Here is a 20,150-nt window from a genome sequence, read left to right as displayed (position 1 = left end):
TTGTTAAGAGTGCCAATAACTGCAGGTCTGTAAGGGGTAAACTACAGTTTCCAGGAGTCTTGGGGGGCGTGGGATGTATAGTGCGTGTCCTAGTGGCTACAAGTTTCTACGTTGACACAGGCCGAATGCTGCCTGGTGGCTTCTGCACGTCCTCAGAGGTTCTCTCGTCAGAGCGGTCCCTGCAGGTGCGCGACTCGGTCCCGCGGATTCTCCGCGCAACGGAGCCCCAGGGGAATTGTTGGCTGGCTGCCTTGCGCCCTGCCCTGCCCGGCCCGCCTTCTTCGCCCAGCCTCTCCCCGCTGCCGCACTGCCCGCGCCGCCGCGCTAGCAACAGGGGCGAGCCGCGCTGCTGCTGGCCGCTTGCAGAAAGTTGCGCGGTGCCAGCGACGCTTCCACCGGAATCCGGATGCGCTCCGAGGAGGCAGCCGCCGCCGCCGCCGCCGCCCCATTATCACCATCCCCAGCAGCTGCGCCCGGGCTGCTCTTCCCCGGGACGTCGCCGCCGCCCAGGGGTCTCCCCGGGCAGAGAGGGCGACTGGAGCCGGGTAATGGTCGCGAGGGCGGCCTTCGCCGAGGATGGAGGCTGCGGGGGTCGCGGGCTTTTGTGGCCCAGCGCGGGGGCCATTTTGGCTTCGCCTCGCCTCCCCTGCAGGCACCTGCCAGGGCGCGCGGGACTCGGCGGCCTTTCCCGCTTGCCTTCCCCGGAGAAGCGAGGGAAGGAGGCGCGCGCGGTTCACCTTCTCCGCTGTGGAGCTGCGCGTGGGAGCCGAGAGGGGGAAGGAGAGTGGATCGCGGGAGCCGGGCCGAGGAGCAGGAGGAGGAGGGATCGCACGGGAAGCCACCCTCCCTCCCTCGCTCGGTTAAGGGAGGCCATTAAGACCGGCGCGGGGGGGATTGGCTGCAGCTCCCCCAACAACGGATGATTCAGGCGGCTCGCTTCGCCCGAGCCCGCCTCCCGCCCCCCGCTCCTTGCGCACCAGCCTCGGCCGGCGAGTCCTGCAGGCAGCGCCGAGCGCCCAGCAAGCCACCCGGTTACGTGGGGTAACCAGCTAGCGCGCAAAGGCAGGGAGAGGGTGCGCGCTTGCTTGCTTGCTTGCTTGCTTGTGGGGGAAGAGCATTGCCTGCCCCCCCCCCACGCGCGGGAGCACGGCTAGAAGATCGGTGGGGAGGGGAATCGAGGCGCTTGCTCTCTCGGGGCTCACCATTTCTTTTCTCTCTTTCTCCCCGTCTGGTGTCAGAAGCAGCGGCGATGGAGGTCCCGCAGCTCGACCTGCTGGAATCCCCCGAGGGCTGCCCCTCTCCTCTGGAGCTCAAGTCCGCCCCCAGTAAGAAGATGTGGGTCAAGCTCCGGGCGCTGTGAGTAACCCGATGTACTTGCTCCCCCCCCCGCACCCCTTGGGCCTTTCTGTCTGCCTGTGGCTCCGTCCGCCGCCAAACTCTTTCGGATCTTCCCCATCTGGCGTCCCTTGGCACCGCGGAGGCTTCTCCGATCTCCCGGACACCAGTCGCGCGTTGCGCCCGGGCTGGGTGGGGGCGAGGACTATGCCAGGCTTGGAGGGCAGGGTGGCTGCTGCTGCTGCGGTGCCTGGTCGACGGAGGGGGAGAGGACGCCTGGCCGGGCTTGTAGTAGCGCTGGTCCCGCTCGCCCCGTGTTTTCTAGACCCTGGACCGGGACGTGCGCATCCTCCTCAGCTCAGGGTTCGCTCAAGCTTTTGTCTGCCCCAACAAGTTTAGGCAGTTGAATTCTCGCTGTGCTCCTGCCGCTGTCATGGGGGAACTGCCAGGCTTTACCGCTGGGGGGCTAATTTTTTTTGCCGCAGCAATTAATAGCATTTGACGAACTGTCTCCAGCTGCTTTGGTGTGGGGAAACCCATGAACCCCCCCACAACCGCCAGCAGCGCTTGTTGATCTTTCCATGTTGTGAGAAGAAGTCATCTTCATGCAATGTGCAACAGTCTTAGTGTTGCCTAGGTTGGGGGTTGTTGTTGTTTTAGCTGCATCCATGGGGACTAGAAACTTGCCCTGCGTTCCAGACAGAACTTGTTTGCACCACTTTTTCTGTGACTTAGTGCTTGAATAATGCAAAAGTGGGTGATCTAGAGCAGGAAGTAGCACCGAAAAGACCAACAAGAAAACCAGTAGTGCATGGGATGGGACAGAGGAAGCCACCCTGCAGCAAAACAGAGTATATATCCATTTTATCCAGTGTTGTCTACTAGTGACTGGCAGTGCTTATCTGGAAGGAGATCATTGCATTGCTTGCTTTCTGGTTCCTTGAGAAACAATAAGAAAACCAACAACCTGGAGATGCCAGGGATTGAACCTGTGACCTTCTACCCATGGGCGTAGCCAAGGGGTGGCAGGGGGTGGCAGAAATTCCCTCTAAATACCCACATCCATCAAAAACAATATAAAAAATACAAATCTGCCCCTCTAACAAAAATCCTGGCTGTGCCCCTGCTTCCACCCTAGCAGCTGTTTGGATATTGCTCAACTGTCCCTGGAGGGTTCCTTGGACTATACCCTAGATCCATATCCTCTGGGGAAGGTCCTTAGCTCAGGGATAAGTGTACTTGCTTTGAATGCTGAAGGTCCTTGGTTCAATTTCCCATCTCCAGTTAGGGCTGCGACTATCTGCAGCTACCAGGTGTAGATGTCTGAGCGAGAGAGCAATGGCCGAGCCAGTACAAGGTGGCTTCCTATGTTCCTAGGCTGGCCACGTTGGTGTGGCTTGGTAGTTATGAGACCGAGCGACAAATGGGGCAGCTCTGGGTTCAGAGCTTGCCTTTGTGGCGAACTTACCAGGGGGCCTTAGCAAAGCCCAGATTTGGTGAGCCTCACCGCCAGCAGCAATGTAGGGATGGTAGCCCTGACCTGCTTGCCTTGCGGAGTTTGTCATAAGAATTGCACTGTGACAACGCTGCATGCGAAGCTCTTCAAGCATTTTTCTTGCTAACCTTTTCCAGGGATGGGGGCAAGTCCTGCATGGCTTGTAGGTGGCAAGAATAAAATGCTGCATTCTAAGTGCAACTCGCCAGGGAGAAAACCCCGTTGAGTTGTTGCTGGAATTTCTATACTGCCCTTCCTCTGAGGAGCACAGAGCATTTTTACAATATAAAAACACAAAAAATACACAGCATGGTAACAAACAAAAACCATAACCCCTCACCCATTATTATTATTGTGGAATTTACTTCAGAGTAAACATGCTGAGGATTGCACTGCAAATTAGCTGCCTGCCACCAAAGAGATCTGTGGCCCCCAAAGCATCTTTTTATTGTTGCAAACCTGACGTCGAATTCATTGGGCCAAGTGCAGAGGTTTGTGTTGGTTGGAAGAGGCAGGCTGGGATCTGACGCTTCCGTAAATACAAAGTCCCAGTTTCTGGCTACAGAACCCCTTGCGTCTTATTCCCTTGCTACCTGAAGGCACAGAGGTCTCCTTCTGAAGCTGCCCTTGCAGGCAGGCTCTGTTCCAAAAGAGTCCTTTCTTTCCTGAGGGAGTGAAGGGATAATCATGAAGTAGCTTAAGATTGTGTTCTTTCTGCAATCTTGCCCCACATTAGATCTCTTTAAGTGCTTGCATATGCTGAATTTTGTTGTTGTTGGAATTATGAATCAGGATGTGACCTGGTCACCCGAAGGAGATGTCGGGCGCAGTTCAGTGGCAGAACACTTGCTTTGCAAGCAGAAGGTCCCAGGTACTGTCCTGGCCATCGCCAGGCAGGGCTGGGAGAGGCTCTTGGGTGAAATCCTGTTGCCAGTCAGTCTAGACAGTACTGAGCTAGATGGACCCCATGGTCTGACTTGCGAATGGCAGCTTCCAACAAAGTCATCCTTCGCTCCATAGTGCTGTTCCACCCTCCCAAGCGAACACTCAACAGCCAGCTTGTTGCATTGCAGGGGGCTGGACTGGATGACCCTCAGAGTCCCTTCCAACTCTACAATCCTATGATTCTGTTTGGAGGCCAGGGTTCAAATCCCCATTCAGCCATGAAACTCACTGGGTGACCTTTGGTCAGCTGTCATCTCTCAGGCTAGCCAACCTTACAGGGTTGTTGTGGCCCCTTATGAACCTTGGAAGAAGAGTAGGATGAAAACAGGAATGAAATAAGGTGCGCTGTGTGGCTGCTGCCCTGTGGCCAGATAGCTGGCTCACCCACATGCTTTAAGTTTTCTGGGTCTCCTTTTCATTCAGGCTCTCTAGGAATCTGGCTTAAACTCCAGGGGACAATTTGTGAATCAGGCTCCAGAGATTGTTCTGGGAGCCATCCCACGGCTGCAACATGTTATGTTTAAAGCTTGCTTTTAGCAGAGCAGAGTGCCAATTCACACCTCTCCGACACTTGCAAAGGGTAGAAAGGAGGTGAGCATGTTCACCTGTCAGCAGCTCAGCAAGGGTGCGTTTTAATTCATCCATAATGCGTCAAGGAAGGAGGGGAGGAAACCCACTCTGCGGTCTTGTTAAACTGTGTCTAGCTTGAAGGTGCTGGAAATTGCAAATGTCTTTTTTCCTGCTTGGGCAGTTTTCTTATAATGAAACTGGATGGTGGTGCAATGTAGTAGAGAGATGCAAATGGCAAATGGGTGAGCGTGGGGACAGGGACCATAGCGCAGTGGTAGAAGACCTTCTCAGCAAGTACAGCAGGGATTGTGGCCCCCCAGCTGCGGTTCAGCCCCAGGGATAGTGGAAGTTGGAGTCCAGCAACATCTGGGAAGGCATAGCTTCCCCAAAACTGATATAGAAAGACTCAGGATCAGTCTCTGGCATCTGCATCTAAATGGTCAGGTAGCAGGTAATGGGAGAGACCTTTTCCTGTGTGAGCTTGGAGAGCCACTGCCAGTCAGAGTAGACAGTACTAGATGGTCAAATAGGCTGGCCTGATGTAAGGCACCTTCCTCTGTGTACCTGTAGTGGTTGGTTCAGGTAGCAAGTTTTGGGGAGTACTTCTGCCTGAAACTGCCTGCTAGGCAGCATTGGTTGGGAAACTGACATTGCTGGACCCCAACTCCCATTAACACGCTCAGTGGTTAGGGATGATGGGAGCTGTGGTTCAATATCATTTGGAAGACGCCAGGGCTAGATGGACCAACTTGACTCAATTTAAGGTAGCTTCATATGTTAGCCTGACTCACCTTCAATCCGAGTTTCCTGTTAGCTTGACCTACCTTCCTTGCAGTGAAATCAGCTGAGGATACATTTATAGTCTACTCTTGGTCCCTCCCTTGAAACAGGACAGGGAAAAGCCTAATTGAAACATAGGGTCCCTGATCCACACAAAAAGTTGCACAGGTTGCTCTTGTCCCTACTTCATAGCAGCGGAAATGAAACTGGGATTTAGAGATTTGGCTAAAGTCTGCCCAGTTCTTCTCTATGCACTGAGAACCTGAGGTGTGAAGGCGACACTTGTATAGGAGATAGGATTTGCTGCCGATCCCTGAGCAGTGAACACTTGGTGACAAACTCTGATTTCCTGCTGTGCAGTGTGTGAATGGGCTCCGTGTTTCATGTGGCAGGCAGGGACCTTATTCCCACTGAGCTGGAAAATGTGTCTGGCCAGTACTGCTGCAGGTGGAAACTCACAGGATTGACTGCTTCCTTACCCACGGGGGGGGGGGGAGATTCCTGCACATAGAAAATCAGCATGTCAGGGAGAAAGCCAGGCTGGACATGCTAGTTTTCTGTGTGCAAGGGGCTTTTCTTAGCACATAGATGTGCCCGCCCACCTGTGGTCTGGGGGCCAAATTAGACAGGATGCAGTAAACATGTGGAGTGATGGTCAGTGGTTTGTTTTTCTTTCACAGTGGGCTCTGAATTTTGACTGCCACATTGGTGCCCACAGACCATTTAATTTCCCCCCTTTAGCATCCTCATTACAGCCATCAAGTTGCTTCCCCCCCTCATTCTACAAGCCATTCATTTCACTGAGCATTTGTGGGATCACATCGCATACAAAAGAGAGAAATTGTTTCTCTGCTTCCCTTGCACCAAGCCATGCACATGCAATTATAAACCTTTATCCTGTCTTCTAAACTAAATATCCTCATTTCTATTAGCCTTTTCTCACGAGGAATCTTCTGCTGTCTGTTGATGCCCCTCCTGCCCCCTTTCCAGCCCCGCAATGTCCAGCTTATCCGCAAAGTAAACATCCTTTGATTTTGCGGCCTGATTTCAGTTGTGACGCAAGGCATGGCAAAACACTGATCTGCGCACGTCTCTATCTGTGCATGCGTGTGTTCCCATACAGTGTGTGCTAGCTTGTACACATGAAGAATTCACCTGTGGCCTGCCTGAGTCACAGATTGCTGCCATGCTCAGCATGACATGAATGCATGTAATTTAAGATAAGGCAGTGGTTACGTGCAACACTTGCTGAGGTGAATGTTGTATCGGTGACCTGCACTGCATTCATATTGGAGCTCAGTCTGTCCTAAGTTTTCTCCAAATTCCAGCTCCCTTAAGCCTGCATGTGCCTCTTGGCTGTTTCCTATTGGATGAAAGGTGGGTGCCAGTGTGGTGTAGTGGTTAAGAGCGGTAGTCTCGTAATCTAGGGAACTGGGTTCACTTCCCCGCTCCTCCACATGCAGCTGCTGGATGACCTTGGGCTAGTCACATTTCTCTGAAGTCTCTCAGCCTCACTCACCTCACAGAGTGTTTGTTGTGGGGGAGGAAGGGAAAGGAGAATGTTAGCCGCTTTGAGACTCCTGAAGGGTAGTGAAAGGCAGGTTATCAAATCCAAACTCTTCTTCTGCCCACATTGCCAAGGCTGTGGGAAGTGATGGGTGCCTGTGCCTCAATCCCCTCCCTGACTTTATGGCCTGCTGGCAACAGAAGTTGCCATTGATGCTACTTTTTTGGTGCTTCTCCTTAAGCCTGGCATTGCTCAATGACCAGACATGTCTTGGGGGCTTCTAGTTGGTGGTTTAAATGTGTTGCTTGCTAAGTATAGCTCTCAGAGTAAGTCGGGGGTGGGCTTCTGGTAAGTCAGGCTCTGAGGTCCCTGGGTGATGAGAAGACGATTCATGAGGATTTCTAACTCCCAATTGTTTCTAACAATGGTAACAACAAATGACTCCCTCTCCTCCCCCAATTTTACTGCTGAAATGAAAGGGTGAGGGAAACAGGAGTTGGTTTTTGTGTGAAAGGGCTATGAGCTCAGTTCAATTCTGTAACTGTGGACAAATTCTTGGGCTAAGTGTGTCTGTGGATAAGTTGCTTTTCATAATCAAGTGAACTGTGCTGGAATGCCAGCATCTCTGAGGCCATAAAACTCAATTATTTTTCATTAGGGTTGAACACCTTGTTGTGGTTTGTGAGTGAGTAAAGAAGGGCTGGGAAACCTGTGGCCTTCCATATACTGTTGGACTCCAGCACCCATCAGCCCCAGCCATCACAGCCAATGTTCAGGGGCAATGGGAGCTGTAGTCCAACAACACCTGAAGTGGCACAGGTTCCCCATCCCTGGTCTAAAAGCACCATCCATTTTTGGCATTTGCTGTGAACACATCTGCATGCTTTTGATGCTCTACGTCATGGCTTCATGCCCCATCTTTTTCCCCTTTGAATGACCTCTGCTTCATTTCATTTTCCTACCATTTATTTCTGATGATAAAACCGTTGACTTCACATGATTCTGTTGATGATGTCACAAGGTGATGTCTGGCTGTGTTGTCATGGAGATATTTACTAATATCACTTGGAGTTTTTATACACACACACAGATAATCTTTTGGGTTGTGTGAGATGTGCAACTTTCAAAAAGAATATTTAAACCAGATGATACTTAGTGCAGACCCTCCTTCCTTCCTTCCTTCCTTCCTTCCTTCCTTCCTTCCTTCCTTCCTTCTTTCCTTCCCCTCTTCCCCACTCATACCCTCTCACACAGTGACTTTTTCTTCTCTCATTCATTCAGTCTTTTTGAAAGGCCTCAGCTTGGGAACCTGTAGAATTGCTGGTTTATTAATTTCAGTGTATAGCTCACCGTTCCTCCAAGGAGTTCAAGGTGGTGTGTCCACTTCCCCCCTTCCCCAGGGGTTAGTTAGACTGTGACTGGTTCAGAGTCACCCAGAGAGCTTCAAGGCTGAGTTGGGGTCTGATCCCTGGCTCTCCCAGATGTTAGTCAAGCACTCTAGACACTGCACCACACTGACTCTTGGGCACATGTGCCTTCCCTCTTTGGCCTCCATGCTTGTGTGTGTGTCATGTAAAGCACATGCAAGGGGCAATATAGGATATACAACCCAAAAGGACAAGGTTGCTGGAAACATTGGTGAGATATGCATTGGTGGGGGAATGTCGGGGGTTCACTCAGGTTGGATCTACACAAGAGGAAGGGAAATGTGCCACTTCCAAGCCTGCATTTCCCTCCTGATGTAGATGTGAGTGTAAGGTGTCCCCCCCTTTTTCAGGGAAGGGGCACTAGAGGAGTTCTTAACCTTTCTCTGGCTTGCTGATTTCTTCCTTGCAAAAGCCCCCCCCCCTATGTAAAATAAAACCCCCAATCTCTTCTGTCCAAAGTGGTCTCCTAAGGTCAGAAGAAACCCAGCTTCAGGGTGAAATGACCAGAGAAGAATGGGTGGGTGGGGCAGGGAGGGTTAAGCAGCCCCTTCCAATGTCTGGCTCTCATTTTCAGAAGCCTTCCAATACTCTCCTTTAGGCATTGTCGGCTTGCAGGTCCATCACTGGAGTTTGTTTATTTTCTTTTGTATCTCACTTTAGTTTCAGCAGGTGATGACTTCATGTGTCTCTACACCACCTGGGACTGCCCCCCCCAATGTGTTAGGGGACACTCAGACAATTGTGAAGGGACAGGTGAGGCTAGGGGCCGTTTAGGAAGGATGGGACTTGTTTGTGTGCTATGGGAAGCATACCCTCTCTCAAAGCACATTGAACCCTCTTAAAAAAACTTACCTGTCTGTCCCCCTTCCTAGATGTTTTTGAAGTGACATAAGCTGCAAAAGACATAAGCAGGGTTGTGGGAGCAGCATTCTCATCCCATGGGATGATCCAGTGCTTGAGGGAATGCCAGCCTGTGTGTTTTTCTCCTTCTACTGTTTAGGATGCAAATGTAGTCACTCTTGTTTTCTTCGCCTATGGCGATGCTTTACAATAATTGAGCTTCCGCTGCTTTCTGCTAACTCTCTCTACTTGTTTGTGCTTTTGTTTTTATGCTTTGTGATGGAAATAGTTTGCTAATCCTTCCTTCCTTCCTTCCTTCCTTCCTTCCTTCCTTCCTTCCTTCCTTCCTTCCTTCCTTCCTTGGTGTGTGTTAACTTTCCAATCTGCCTGGAGCAGCCTTTTTGCAATCTGGTGCTCTCCAGATATAGATGGACTTCAGCTCAGCATAATCAACCGTCAGGAATGATAGTCACCACTGGAATCCAAAGAGTCTGGAGGGCATCAGGTTGGGGAAGCATAGAATCATAGAATAGAATCATAGAATCATAGAGTTGGAAGAGACCACAAGGGCCATCGAGTCCAACCCCCTGCCAAGCAGGAAACACCATCACAGCACTCCTGACATATGGTTGTCAAGCCTCTGCTTAAAGACCTCCAAAGGAGGAGACTCCACCACACTCCTTGGCAGCAAATTCCACTGCCGAACAGCTCTTACTGTCAGGAAGTTCTTCCTAATGTTTAGGTGGAATCTTCTTTCTTGTAGTTTGGATCCATTGCTCCGTGTCCGCTTCTCTGGAGCAGCAGAAAACGACCTTTCTCCCTCCTCTATGTGACATCCTTTTATATATTTGAACATGGCTATCATATCACCCCTTAACCTCCTCTTCTCCAGGCTAAACCTGCCCAGCTCCCTTAGCCGTTCCTCATAAGGCATCGTTTCCAGGCCTTTGACCATTTTGGTTGCCCTCCTCTGGACACGTTCCAGTTTGTCAGTGTCCTTCTTGAATTGTGGTGCCCAGAACTGGACACAGTACTCCAGGTGAGGTCTGACCAGAGCAGAATACAGTGGCACTATTACTTCCCTTGATCTAGATGCTATACTCCTATTGATGCAGCCCAGAATTGCATTGGCTTTTTTAGCTGCCGTGTCACACTGTTGGCTCATGTCAAGTTTGTGGTCAACCAAGACTCCTAGATCCTTTTCACATCTACTGCTCTCAAGCCAGGTGTCACCCATCTTGTATTTGTGCCTCTCATTTTTTTTTTGCCCAAGTGCAATACTTTACATTTCTCCCTGTTAAAATTCATCTTGTTTGTTTTGGCCCAGTTCTCTAATCTGTCAAGGTCATTTTGAAGTGTGATCCTGTCCTCTGGGGTGTTAGCCACCCCTCCCAGTTTGGTGTCATCTGCAGATTTGATCAGGATGCCCTTGAGTCCATCATCCAAGTCGTTGATAAAGATGTCGAATAAGACCGGGCCCAAGACAGCTACACAATCAGCTACACGGCATCACCAAAAACAGAATTTAACATCCAGTGGAGGAAAAGTGCACAGATCTAAAAAGCCTGGAGGGGCAGAAAAGAATCAGAACAATAAGGTCCAGAAAGGGTGTACAGTGGTACCTCTGGTAACAAACTTAATTCGTTCCAGAGGTCCGTTCTCAACTCAAAACTGTTCTTATCCTGAGGCACGCTTTTGCTAATGGGGCCTCCCACTGTGCGCACGATTTCTACTCGCATCTACTTCTGGGTTAGCAGAGTTCATAACCCAAAGCGTTCGCAAGGAGGACAGTTCGTAACCAGAGGTATTACTGTATATATTGAATGGCATTTATATTCAGCTGTTTCTCTAAGGAGCTCAGATTGATGTATGCTGTTTCCCAGCTTATCCTCTCAAGAGCCCTGTGAAGTAGGCTGAGCAGAGAGACAGGTAGAGTGATTGGCCCAAGAACATGGTTCAGTTTTATTTCATATGCCCTTAGAAAGGAAAACATATACAAACTGCCTACTTCTCATTGGCATGTATGAAAAAATATTTTTACATACATTCATATACATATGAGTTTATTGTTCTATCCAAAGGCCATAACAAATTTGTAGCAAAAGTTTTAATAAAATAATGCACAACACACATCTATAATAAGAACCAGCATCCATGATGTAAGTTACGAGACACCAACAAACTCTAATCCAGCTGGATTTCAGAAAAGGTGTGTGTGCATTTGTGTGTGTATAAAACGGGGAAAACAATCTGTATCACAAGAAGTATTTGTTTGGCAAGATGTAGCATGTTTGTTCATCCTGAAAACAATAAAATAAGTGTTTTAATGCTTCTCTTTTGTAAAAAAGGAAGGGTGAGAGGCATATGTTTCATTCCTAGCTGCAGCATCAGAAGCTTCTAGGTAGGATGATTGGGAAAGGCTTGGCTGAAGCACTGGAGAGGGGTCTTTAAGATTTAGGTCCAGTAAATGTTTGACATCTCTTATGATTTTGACTCAAGGTTGATTCCTACAGTCCCCTCACCACACAGCCAGGTGTGGTTTGACATGATGCTTATTCTAGCAGGCTGGATGGCAGTGTTGTGCATGGCTCACCCGTCGTTTGCTCAGCTTTCCCTTAAGGTGCATGATGAATCTGTGAATTTTCTCCCAGTTGCTTGAATAACGAATCCATCACCGTGCATCTTGGCTACATTCAGAGTCCCATTTAAATCGGCTGTCAGTAGGTGCCTGTGTTCAAATGCACAACTGTGTTTGGCTTTTGAAACTCTTAATGGCGCTTGAGCCTTTCTTTCCCCTGGCTCAGAGGAGGTTGGAGGCAGACAGAATTTGTCTTAATATGACATGAGGTTTGCAGTTGCCAGTGACCTCTGCAGTCACTCCTGAGAAATCAGGTTAGTTCGCCTAGGTATAATTAACTAGCTAAATTAAGGTTACCAGATTTCTTTCAGTGAATCCGGGGACACTTTTCAACTTCAGTCAGAATGGATGGATTTTGTCAGGGGACTGATTTGTAAATCTGGGGACATCTGGTAACCTTAAGCTAAATGTCTGCTTTATGATAAACAGGTGGTGGTGGGGAGCGCTTGGAGTGCTGGGCCTCTTAGGATGTGATGTGCATTTTGCACCACAAGAATAATCCACGGAAAATGTATTGACTTCACTTTGCTTGTATGCCCTGCTGGTGGTCAGATCAGCCAGCATTAAGCATAGTGGGCAGCTTTCAGCATCGTCATAACATTCCCTCCAAGTGCAGTATTTTACTTTTCCCCAAAGGAATGAATGTCGATTGCCACTTATATTTATTTCATTTCATTTATGAATCAGTTCCCATGAAATATCCCAAAGTGATGATAAACAACAAAAGGATAATAAAAACATCAACAATAAAAAACAGATTTGAAATGATTCCAAATTCAATACAGATACAGATGGGATAAAAAAAACCCCTCCTCTTAAATGGCTTGTTGAAAATGGTCTTCAGTAGGTGCTGAAAAGACTTTAGACATGGTTCTTGCCTGCTGTGTAGTGGCAGGGAGTTCCAAAGGGTAGATGCCGCCACACTAAGGCATGATTCGTACATCGTATGGAATGGACCTCCTGATGCGATGGCGTTTCTTTTGTTTAAACAAGCCTATTCAGGCTTGCAAATCTGACATGTATTTTAATGTGTAAATTTCTTTCTTTCTTTCTTTCTTTCTTTCTTTCTTTCTTTCTTTCTTTCTTTCTTTCTCACCATATCTTTGTCTAGTGATGAGAGTGGTGCTGGTCCTGCTTTTGTGACCCACTTTAGATCAGGCTGTAGTCCAGCTGTGGGGCCTGACCCACCAGCTGAAGACAGGGAGCCCAGTTGGCAGTGTAGCCAATACTAAGGTGGCTGAAGCAATGGTCTGATTCAGTATAAGGCGGCTTCCAATGTACTGTGCTGTCTTTGAGCCTCTGATTTATCTTTTGAGTGCTGCTGCTGTCTGGTTAAGATGGTTTTAAAGATGGTCTCCAGTGTCCAAGCCAGGTCAGCTCTGAAGAATCATACCACTGCCAGTGAGCTCAGGTCTCTGAAGCTACGTAGGGAAAGGGGGGGAAGATGCTTCCACAGAACCTGGCTAAATGCCTGTGCTCCTGTGAGTGGGTTTATGCTTCTGCAAATGCCGTATTTATAGGGGGGGGGGACTTGGTGTCATCAAGGGGTGGAGTTTGGGTGGGCCTGAGTATTCTACCAAACCCCTGCAGTTAGGATGTGCTAAGCTGGTAGGGGACCACCCAGAGATTTGACCAAACTGTGAGCTTCTCCAACCCAGGATGACAGGCGCTCTCTGCCATCTTTGGATTTTTACCTCAGGTGTGCACTTAGAATCACAGAAACAGCTTTTAGTCTTCTTTTAAATGTATTTGTGGTTTTTGCTGTTTTTAAGTGTCTTATGGGTAAATTGCTTTGAGACGGTGGTTTAGAAGGCAATCAATAAATTAATTGCAGTAATAATAATTTTTGAAGTTTTTCTTCTTCTGGACCAACACTTACTTTATTTATAAGAATATTCATAAACTACCAACTTCATAATAATAATAATAATAATAATAATAATAATAATAATAATAAAGGTAAAGGTACCCCTGCCCGTACGGGCCAGTCGTGTCCGACTCTAGGGTAGCGCGCCCATCTTGCTTAAGAGGCCGGGGGCCAGCGCTGTCTGGAGACACTTCCGGGTCACGTGGCCAGCGTGACGAAGCTGCTGTGGCCAGCCAGCACCAGCGCAGCGCACAGAAACGCCATTTACCTTCCCGCTATAAAGCGGTACCTATTTATCTACTTGCGCTTAGAGGTGCTTTCGAACTGCTAGGTGGGCAGGAGCTGGGACCGAACGACGGGAGCTCACCCCACCATGGGGATTCGAACCACCAACCATACGATTGGCAAGTCCTAGGCACTGAGGTTTTACCCACAGCGCCACCCGTGTCCCCAATAATATATATCAACCTTTATGAAAAAAGATCCCAGGGTAGTGTACAACATTTTTAAAAATACAGGACATCAGTGGTAAAAACATAATAGAAAGCATAGTGACAGACATGCCAGGCAAAAACATTCCTCTTTCACATGTCATGATGTCACCAGGTGAGCCTCTCTGGGGCGAGGAGCCACCGCAGAACATGCCTGTTCTCTTGTTGCCACCCTCCAAACCTCTCTGGGAGGGGCAACATAGAGAAGGGCCTCAGATGACAAGCACAGGGTCCAGCTCGGTTTGTATGGGGAGAAGCGACCCTTAAGATATTGATTGAGGTCCTGGGCCTGGAATAGTAGTAGTAGTAGTAGTAGTAGCAGCAGCAAAAATAAATAAATAAATAAATAAATAAATAAATAAATAAATAAATAAATAAATAAGTAAATAAAATAAATAAAGGCAGATTGCAATAAAAAACATTAAAATATCATAAAAATACAGCACCATAAAACACAGGATGAGTAACCAACACGGAATTAAATTAGTTCTTGTCAAATGCTTGGTGATCTAGTATTGGAATTCTATGTGCTTGTCTGATTTCAACAGTAGCAATGTTCCAGATTACTGATGCTGCTGGTCTTAAAAGCCTTAGTTTGCATGGAAACTGAATGGATGTGGATACTTTTTTCTCTTTTTTAATAGAGAGCACTGAAGAATCCAGAGAGGTAGTTGGGTTAGTCTGATGCAGCAAGAACAACGAGTGTTGTGGTCCCCTTAAAGCAGACTTCCCCAACCTGGTGCCCACTGGATGTGGGACCACAATTCCCACCATCCCAGACTGTGAATTGCTAATGGGGCTAATGTTGGTCCACCAACAGCACCAGGAGGACCACAGGCTGGGGGAGGCTGACACCAAAGACTAGCAGACTTATTTTTGTGACAGAAGCTTCTGTGGAGCACGGGTCGCTTCCTCAAATGTGAGAAGTGTTCTCCACAGCCAACAAGAGATATGTCTGCATGGGCAGGTGGGAGAGAAGACAATGATGAAACGCTAGGACCAAAAGGCCATGAAATGCAATGGGTTCAGCCTGTGACATTTCTACACTGAGCTCAAATGCCTACAAGATAAGCACGGTTGCCTTCTGCAGCAGCGGCAATAGGTGATAACAGGATCTTCCAAGGTTATTAAGGAATCTAGTGGTACCTTAAGGAGTAAAAGATTTAGTGTGGCAGGAGCTTTCACAGTCCTGTGTGTTTTGGCCTCTTGTCAGCATTCAACAGAACCAGATTCCGCTAACCTGAATGAATCGGAGCCTTGGCTGGGTGCTTTACGTATGTTGGTCGGCTTAGCTAAGCGGACTCTTGGCAAGGCTCCCAGGAGGACTTGGCAGACCTGTGAGATTTATCCTTGAAAAATCAGACAATCGGAACAACTCTGTGCCTTGATATTGATCCTTACTGACTTTGTTTTGCAGACAAAGGTACCATAACTCTTGAATATTCACACTGAAGTCAGGGGGGCTTAGGCCAAAGTGAAGTGCCCTCGTGGTGATGGGCTGCAGCCTTCCAAGAGGGGGGGGGAAGAAGACTGCCCCAAGCAGCTTTTAGGCAGAGATGAATGCAGGGCTGATGGAACCTGCGGAGCCTTCAGCTCTTTGTTGGACTCCAATTCCCTCCAGCTGTAGCAAGCATGGTCAGTGGTCAGGGATGGTGGGAGCAGGAGTGGATTTAGAGTTGTGGCAGTGGTGTGCACTGACTGTGCGCTGAGCTGAGGGAGCGCCATCTCCCACCCTGTGGAACGCCCTCCCATCAGGCGTTAAGGAGATAAGCAAGTATATAACATTTAGGAAACACCTGAAGGCAGCCCGTGTATCGTGAAGCTTTCTAAGGTTTAATGTTTAGTTGTGTTTTTATGTATGCTGGAAGCTGCCCAGAGTGGCTGGGGCAACCTAGTCAGATGGGCAGGGTACAAATAAAGAATGATGATGAGGAGGTTGATGATTATCAAAGCCCGGCAAGGAAGGCACTGGGCTTTGGGAAGGAAATGTGAGGCTCTGACAGGGTCATAGACTCCTGCTGCCTCCTTCCTAGTGCTTTTTCAGCTTTGGGAAGGAGATGGGAGGGCTCTAGGATCCTGCCACAACCTCACCCCTCCTTCCCAAAGTCAGGGCCTCCTTACCTACCTTTGGGAAGGCAGCATGAGGACTGGTGGGGGAGTGCCAAATTTTGGTATCACGCAGGGTGCCATGGTACCCATGTCTGCTGCTGGTGGGAGTCTGGAAGGTCACAGGTTCCTCACCCCAGAATTAAAGAATACAGAACTCGCTTACTGTTACTGGAGCTTTCTAGGTCTGCCAAAATAATGCCTTGGGGTGGGGCGGAGTGGGTATACACTTAGCATTCATGAAGGGGCAGTGTGCTGCAGAAGAACCCAAAAATTGTACCAGAACTCAGCTCATGGCCTCTTCCCCCCAAAACACGCCTTTCCCCCCTCCCAATGCATTTCATTTTATCTGTCTAAGTTGGGAAGGGAGGAGAGGGAGGGAAAATAAGCCTTTTTGTTGCTGCTGTTGTTAAATAATTGGGTGACAGAAAATCTTGCTGATCTCCTGCAAAGCAGCCATCTATCCTACCAGTGGGCAATCTCATTCTGCAGCCCACCTGCCCCTGCCTCCAGCAAACAGATAACGTTTAGGCTGGCTCCCATCCCACCCTGCTCCAAGTCCACTGGGCTCTGCATCCAGGTACCAGCATGTTGGTGATGACAACTCTAGATTCAAGGCATGGAGGCTTAACCGCTTTTGTACATTTTCACAATTGCAGCATTCCTAAAGGAACAGGGAATTGTTCCACAAAATAGGAACGTATGGTCAGAGAGAGAGAAACTTGCTCTAGGCAACCTAAAGGCCACGGCTGTTTTATGTCAGGAGAAAATCCCTGCACAGTAGCTGGTTGCTGACTAGAATATTATTGCATGTGACAATTGCCCATGTGGTTGTTAATTGTGGGTTCTGGTGTACGTATGTTGCTCTTTTTTTTTAATTGAGGGCCTATAGTGATCCAGTCCTTTCTTTTTAAAGATAATAGCATAGCTCTGGCACAGGCTTTACGCTTCATGCACCGGAAAAGTGGGCTTGAGTGCTTGAACAACTATGCCCCGATAGCATTTAGCATTAAACACAACACAGGATTCTCGGTGGTTTCTCCTGTAACAGACTGAGCAACTAGTCTTTGGGAATGTTGATGGTCACAATACAAGGCTTTGATGGTTGACTGCTGGGACACAGCCATCTACATCAGGGGTGGCAACTCTTTTATGGCCCAGGGCTGCATTCACTATTGGCCAATCTTCTGGCAGCCACATAACAGCAGTGGATGTGCCCACCCCTCCCCCACTCTTTCATGCAGACTCACCTAAGCACATAGACTCCCTTCCTCTTCTGACATGTGCAGATATACAGAGGAGAGCAGTTACCATCCCTTCTGTGCTCATTAAGTGACCAATCTCATGACTGAGGAGGGGCACAACTGGCATCCCCATCAGGGCATTGGGCAATAGCTGTCAACTTTTCCCTTTTCTTGCGAGGAATCCTATTCGGAATAAGGGAATTTCCCTTAGAAAAAGGGAAATGTTGACAGCTATGCATTGGGCTCTATTCATTCCACCACCCACTTACATTTCTTCTCCTTTCTGCAGCTGCTACTAAGATTGGTGAGGTCATGGGTGAGGGGACTTGCTTGTGGCGGGGGCAGATCAGGCCTCCAAGCTCAGGATCAACCAATCCCTGATTTATGCCTATGTACATGGTTAGTTGCACAGAGCAGCTTTCAGTGTAGGGATTTGTCTAGTCTGAAGTGGCCCTGTGCACCAGAGGGTTTGAACCCCGACCTTCCGCCATTCAAGGTGCTAGCTTTGATCTTTATAAAGCCTGAGATACCTAGGAGGCAATAACTTAAGGGACTATCTTCTCTCACATGAACCGCTGCCTGCAGCATAAAGATAAACCATAGTAGACTTGCTTCCTTTGTGCAATAGCCTGTTGTTGTTTCTGGTGGTTGTTTTTACAATTTTAACATGCTGAGTAAAAAGCAAGATGGTCTCTGCCTGCAGGCTCACAATTAAATGACATGGCCTGAAAGGAAAAAGGGGAGAGTGGGGAGAGAAGAGGAAAGAAAGCAAATCCAGGCACGGATTCTTGAAGATACACAATCTTAGTGGTATGGGCTGCCCTGGCCAGATGAGTCTCCCTACCTTGAAGCATGCGCTCCCAGTAGCCCTTCATGAGCCCAAGGGACAGAGGGTTTGGGTGATGGTGCTATGGCTATGGGATGCCCTTCCTGCAGAGATCTTTTGAGCCCCATCTCTGAATTATTTTCATCACCTTAAACACTTGGGGTTTATTTGGCCGGCCCTTAAATTTCATTTCTGCCTGGATTCTCGTTGTTTTAGATTTCAATAAAATTAAAGTAAAAGCAGTTTAATTTATTTCTGTTTTTGTGTGTGTGCATTTTTTCATTTTCATTTTCAAAAATAGGAACAGAGAGCATACTTAACCCTCCCCCCTCCCCCCGCCCTGCCCCACTTACAACTTTGTACAAAATACGGCATGTATACATATACCAAATGACTTCCCTTCCACCCTTTTCCTGGTTCCTTTTGCTTTTCTACTACTCCGCGTAATCTACATCTTTTAATCATCCAATTTGTTAGCTATCAAATACTCTATTTCAACTCTGCTGGACTTACTCAAGACCTGCTAAGCTGTGTATTTGTTTATACTGGTCCTTAAAATATTCAATAAACATTGTCAGTTCCTCCTTATATTCCTTATCTTCGTTTTCTCTTACCCTGTTCATCAGACCAGCCAGTTCAGCATATGCAAACATTTTACACTGCCACTCTTCCTGAGTGGGTGCTATATTTGTTCTCCATCTTTGGGCCAATGAGGTTCTAGCTGCGGCTGTGGCATAGAGTAACTCTCTTATTTTGGGGGGACCTCCGTGGTTACCATCCCCAAGAGGAAAATCTCAGGTGTTTGGGGGGAAGTTTTATAAAATACCTTTTAAAATTCATTATATATAGCTTCCCAATATTCCTTATTTACTTTATGGGACCACCACATGTGGAGAAACATGTGTGCATTTTTAATGTTGTGAAGCTGCTCTGCGCCACCTTTCATACCAAACTTCTGTGAAGGGTTGATGTGAAGATCAGTGTGAAAGGGAAGGAACAATGTACTCTTCCACCAGCTCCTAGCAAGAAAGGGAGAATATCAAGAATGTAAGGAATGTAAGAAATGTAAGAGAATGTAAGAAAAAATGAAATAATAATTCTGTATCTTCAGCTGTGAAGATTATTTTTGTGTGTTCTTCCAGGCAGGAGAAATTTTTCTTTGTTCTCCACCTGTCAATAGGATGCATAGCCTGTAGGTGGCAGTGTTGGTGAGCCCAGCTGAACCATCCATCCTGGGTTGGTGTCCACTTAGACTTTTCGAGGATTATAGAGAAACTTGCCTTGTAATTGAATGAGGGCCTTCATACTTGTTATGCAGAGGAAAACTATGAAGGGATCATGATTTTTTTCTCCAGTGTACTAGCAGGAAGGAGTAAAGCAGCCCAGTTCATGGTATATAACTACAGTATGTCTACCATGACTGTTGAAGAAGGACACCCTCTCCAAGGTGTTGTAGCAAGGTGTGGCTGGTGTACCTGTAAGGTAATTCCCCTGGTTTGTATAAAATAGTGCCGTGTGTAAACTCTGCTCAGTAGCTTAACTATTGTATGTTTACTCTCAACAGACCATGATCTGATGCTGTGCTTTGCTGTTGGCTTATGAGCTGTGGTTCATTTTACTATGTGTGAACCCAGCACCCTTCCTTAACCATAATTTGTATGACTACCCCACCTCAGAAGCTCACCAGAGTAGAAGGGCATGAGGTGAGCAGAAAACAAACCAACTTTGGAGGAAGAAGCCAGGGTTTGTCTGTTGTGGAACAGACATTAGTGTGAACCAGAGGAGTTGATGCAAGTTGAACTTTGGGAACATTTTGATGTAGCGAGGCAGTGTGACATGTGTTTCTTATGAATGTCAAGAATGGGGCTTGTGTGCATGACTTTTAAAAAGATTTCAGATGTAACTCTCCCACATCTGCAGCCTGATATGGTCCAGTCACCATAGGACTGTGGCATAAGACTATTTTGAACATGCAGAGTGACTCTGAAAAACAGAATTTTTCCAGTGGTGTTTGTGCACATGGAGCTGGCTGGCTAGTCCATCTAGTAGCACAGATGTAACACTGGCTCTCTGCAGATT

General features: G+C 47.9%; 2 protein-coding genes across 8 annotated transcripts in view; one reads left to right on the top strand and one right to left on the bottom strand.

The window, feature by feature from the left end:
- The window catches only part of LOC310699149 (histone H2B 5-like), a 960,349-nt gene that overhangs the window by 97,120 nt on the left and 843,079 nt on the right, over positions 1-20,150 (bottom strand). The gene's annotated exons all lie outside the window — the stretch shown is intronic.
- PDE1B (phosphodiesterase 1B) overlaps positions 245-20,150 on the top strand; it is a 121,710-nt gene continuing 101,804 nt past the window's right edge. The window contains exons 1-2 of one of the 7 annotated variants that reach the window (XM_083486675.1): positions 245-545; positions 1,239-1,356. In XM_083486675.1, the coding sequence (XP_083342801.1) occupies positions 407-545; positions 1,239-1,356 (257 nt within the window). In that variant the 5' untranslated portion in view covers positions 245-406. Of the gene's footprint in view, positions 546-701; positions 1,074-1,238; positions 1,357-20,150 lie in introns of those variants that run through there. The other 6 variants (XM_083486676.1, XR_014521856.1, XM_083486677.1 and 3 more) reach the window with 6 other exon arrangements.

The sequence above is a fragment of the Podarcis liolepis genome, assembly GCF_965112155.1.
Source record: "Podarcis liolepis genome assembly, chromosome: 2".
In the NCBI taxonomy this organism is placed as follows: domain Eukaryota; kingdom Metazoa; phylum Chordata; class Lepidosauria; order Squamata; family Lacertidae; genus Podarcis; species Podarcis liolepis.
Note: the sequence above shows the minus strand (reverse complement) of the source record. Positions and strands in the feature narration are given on the sequence as shown.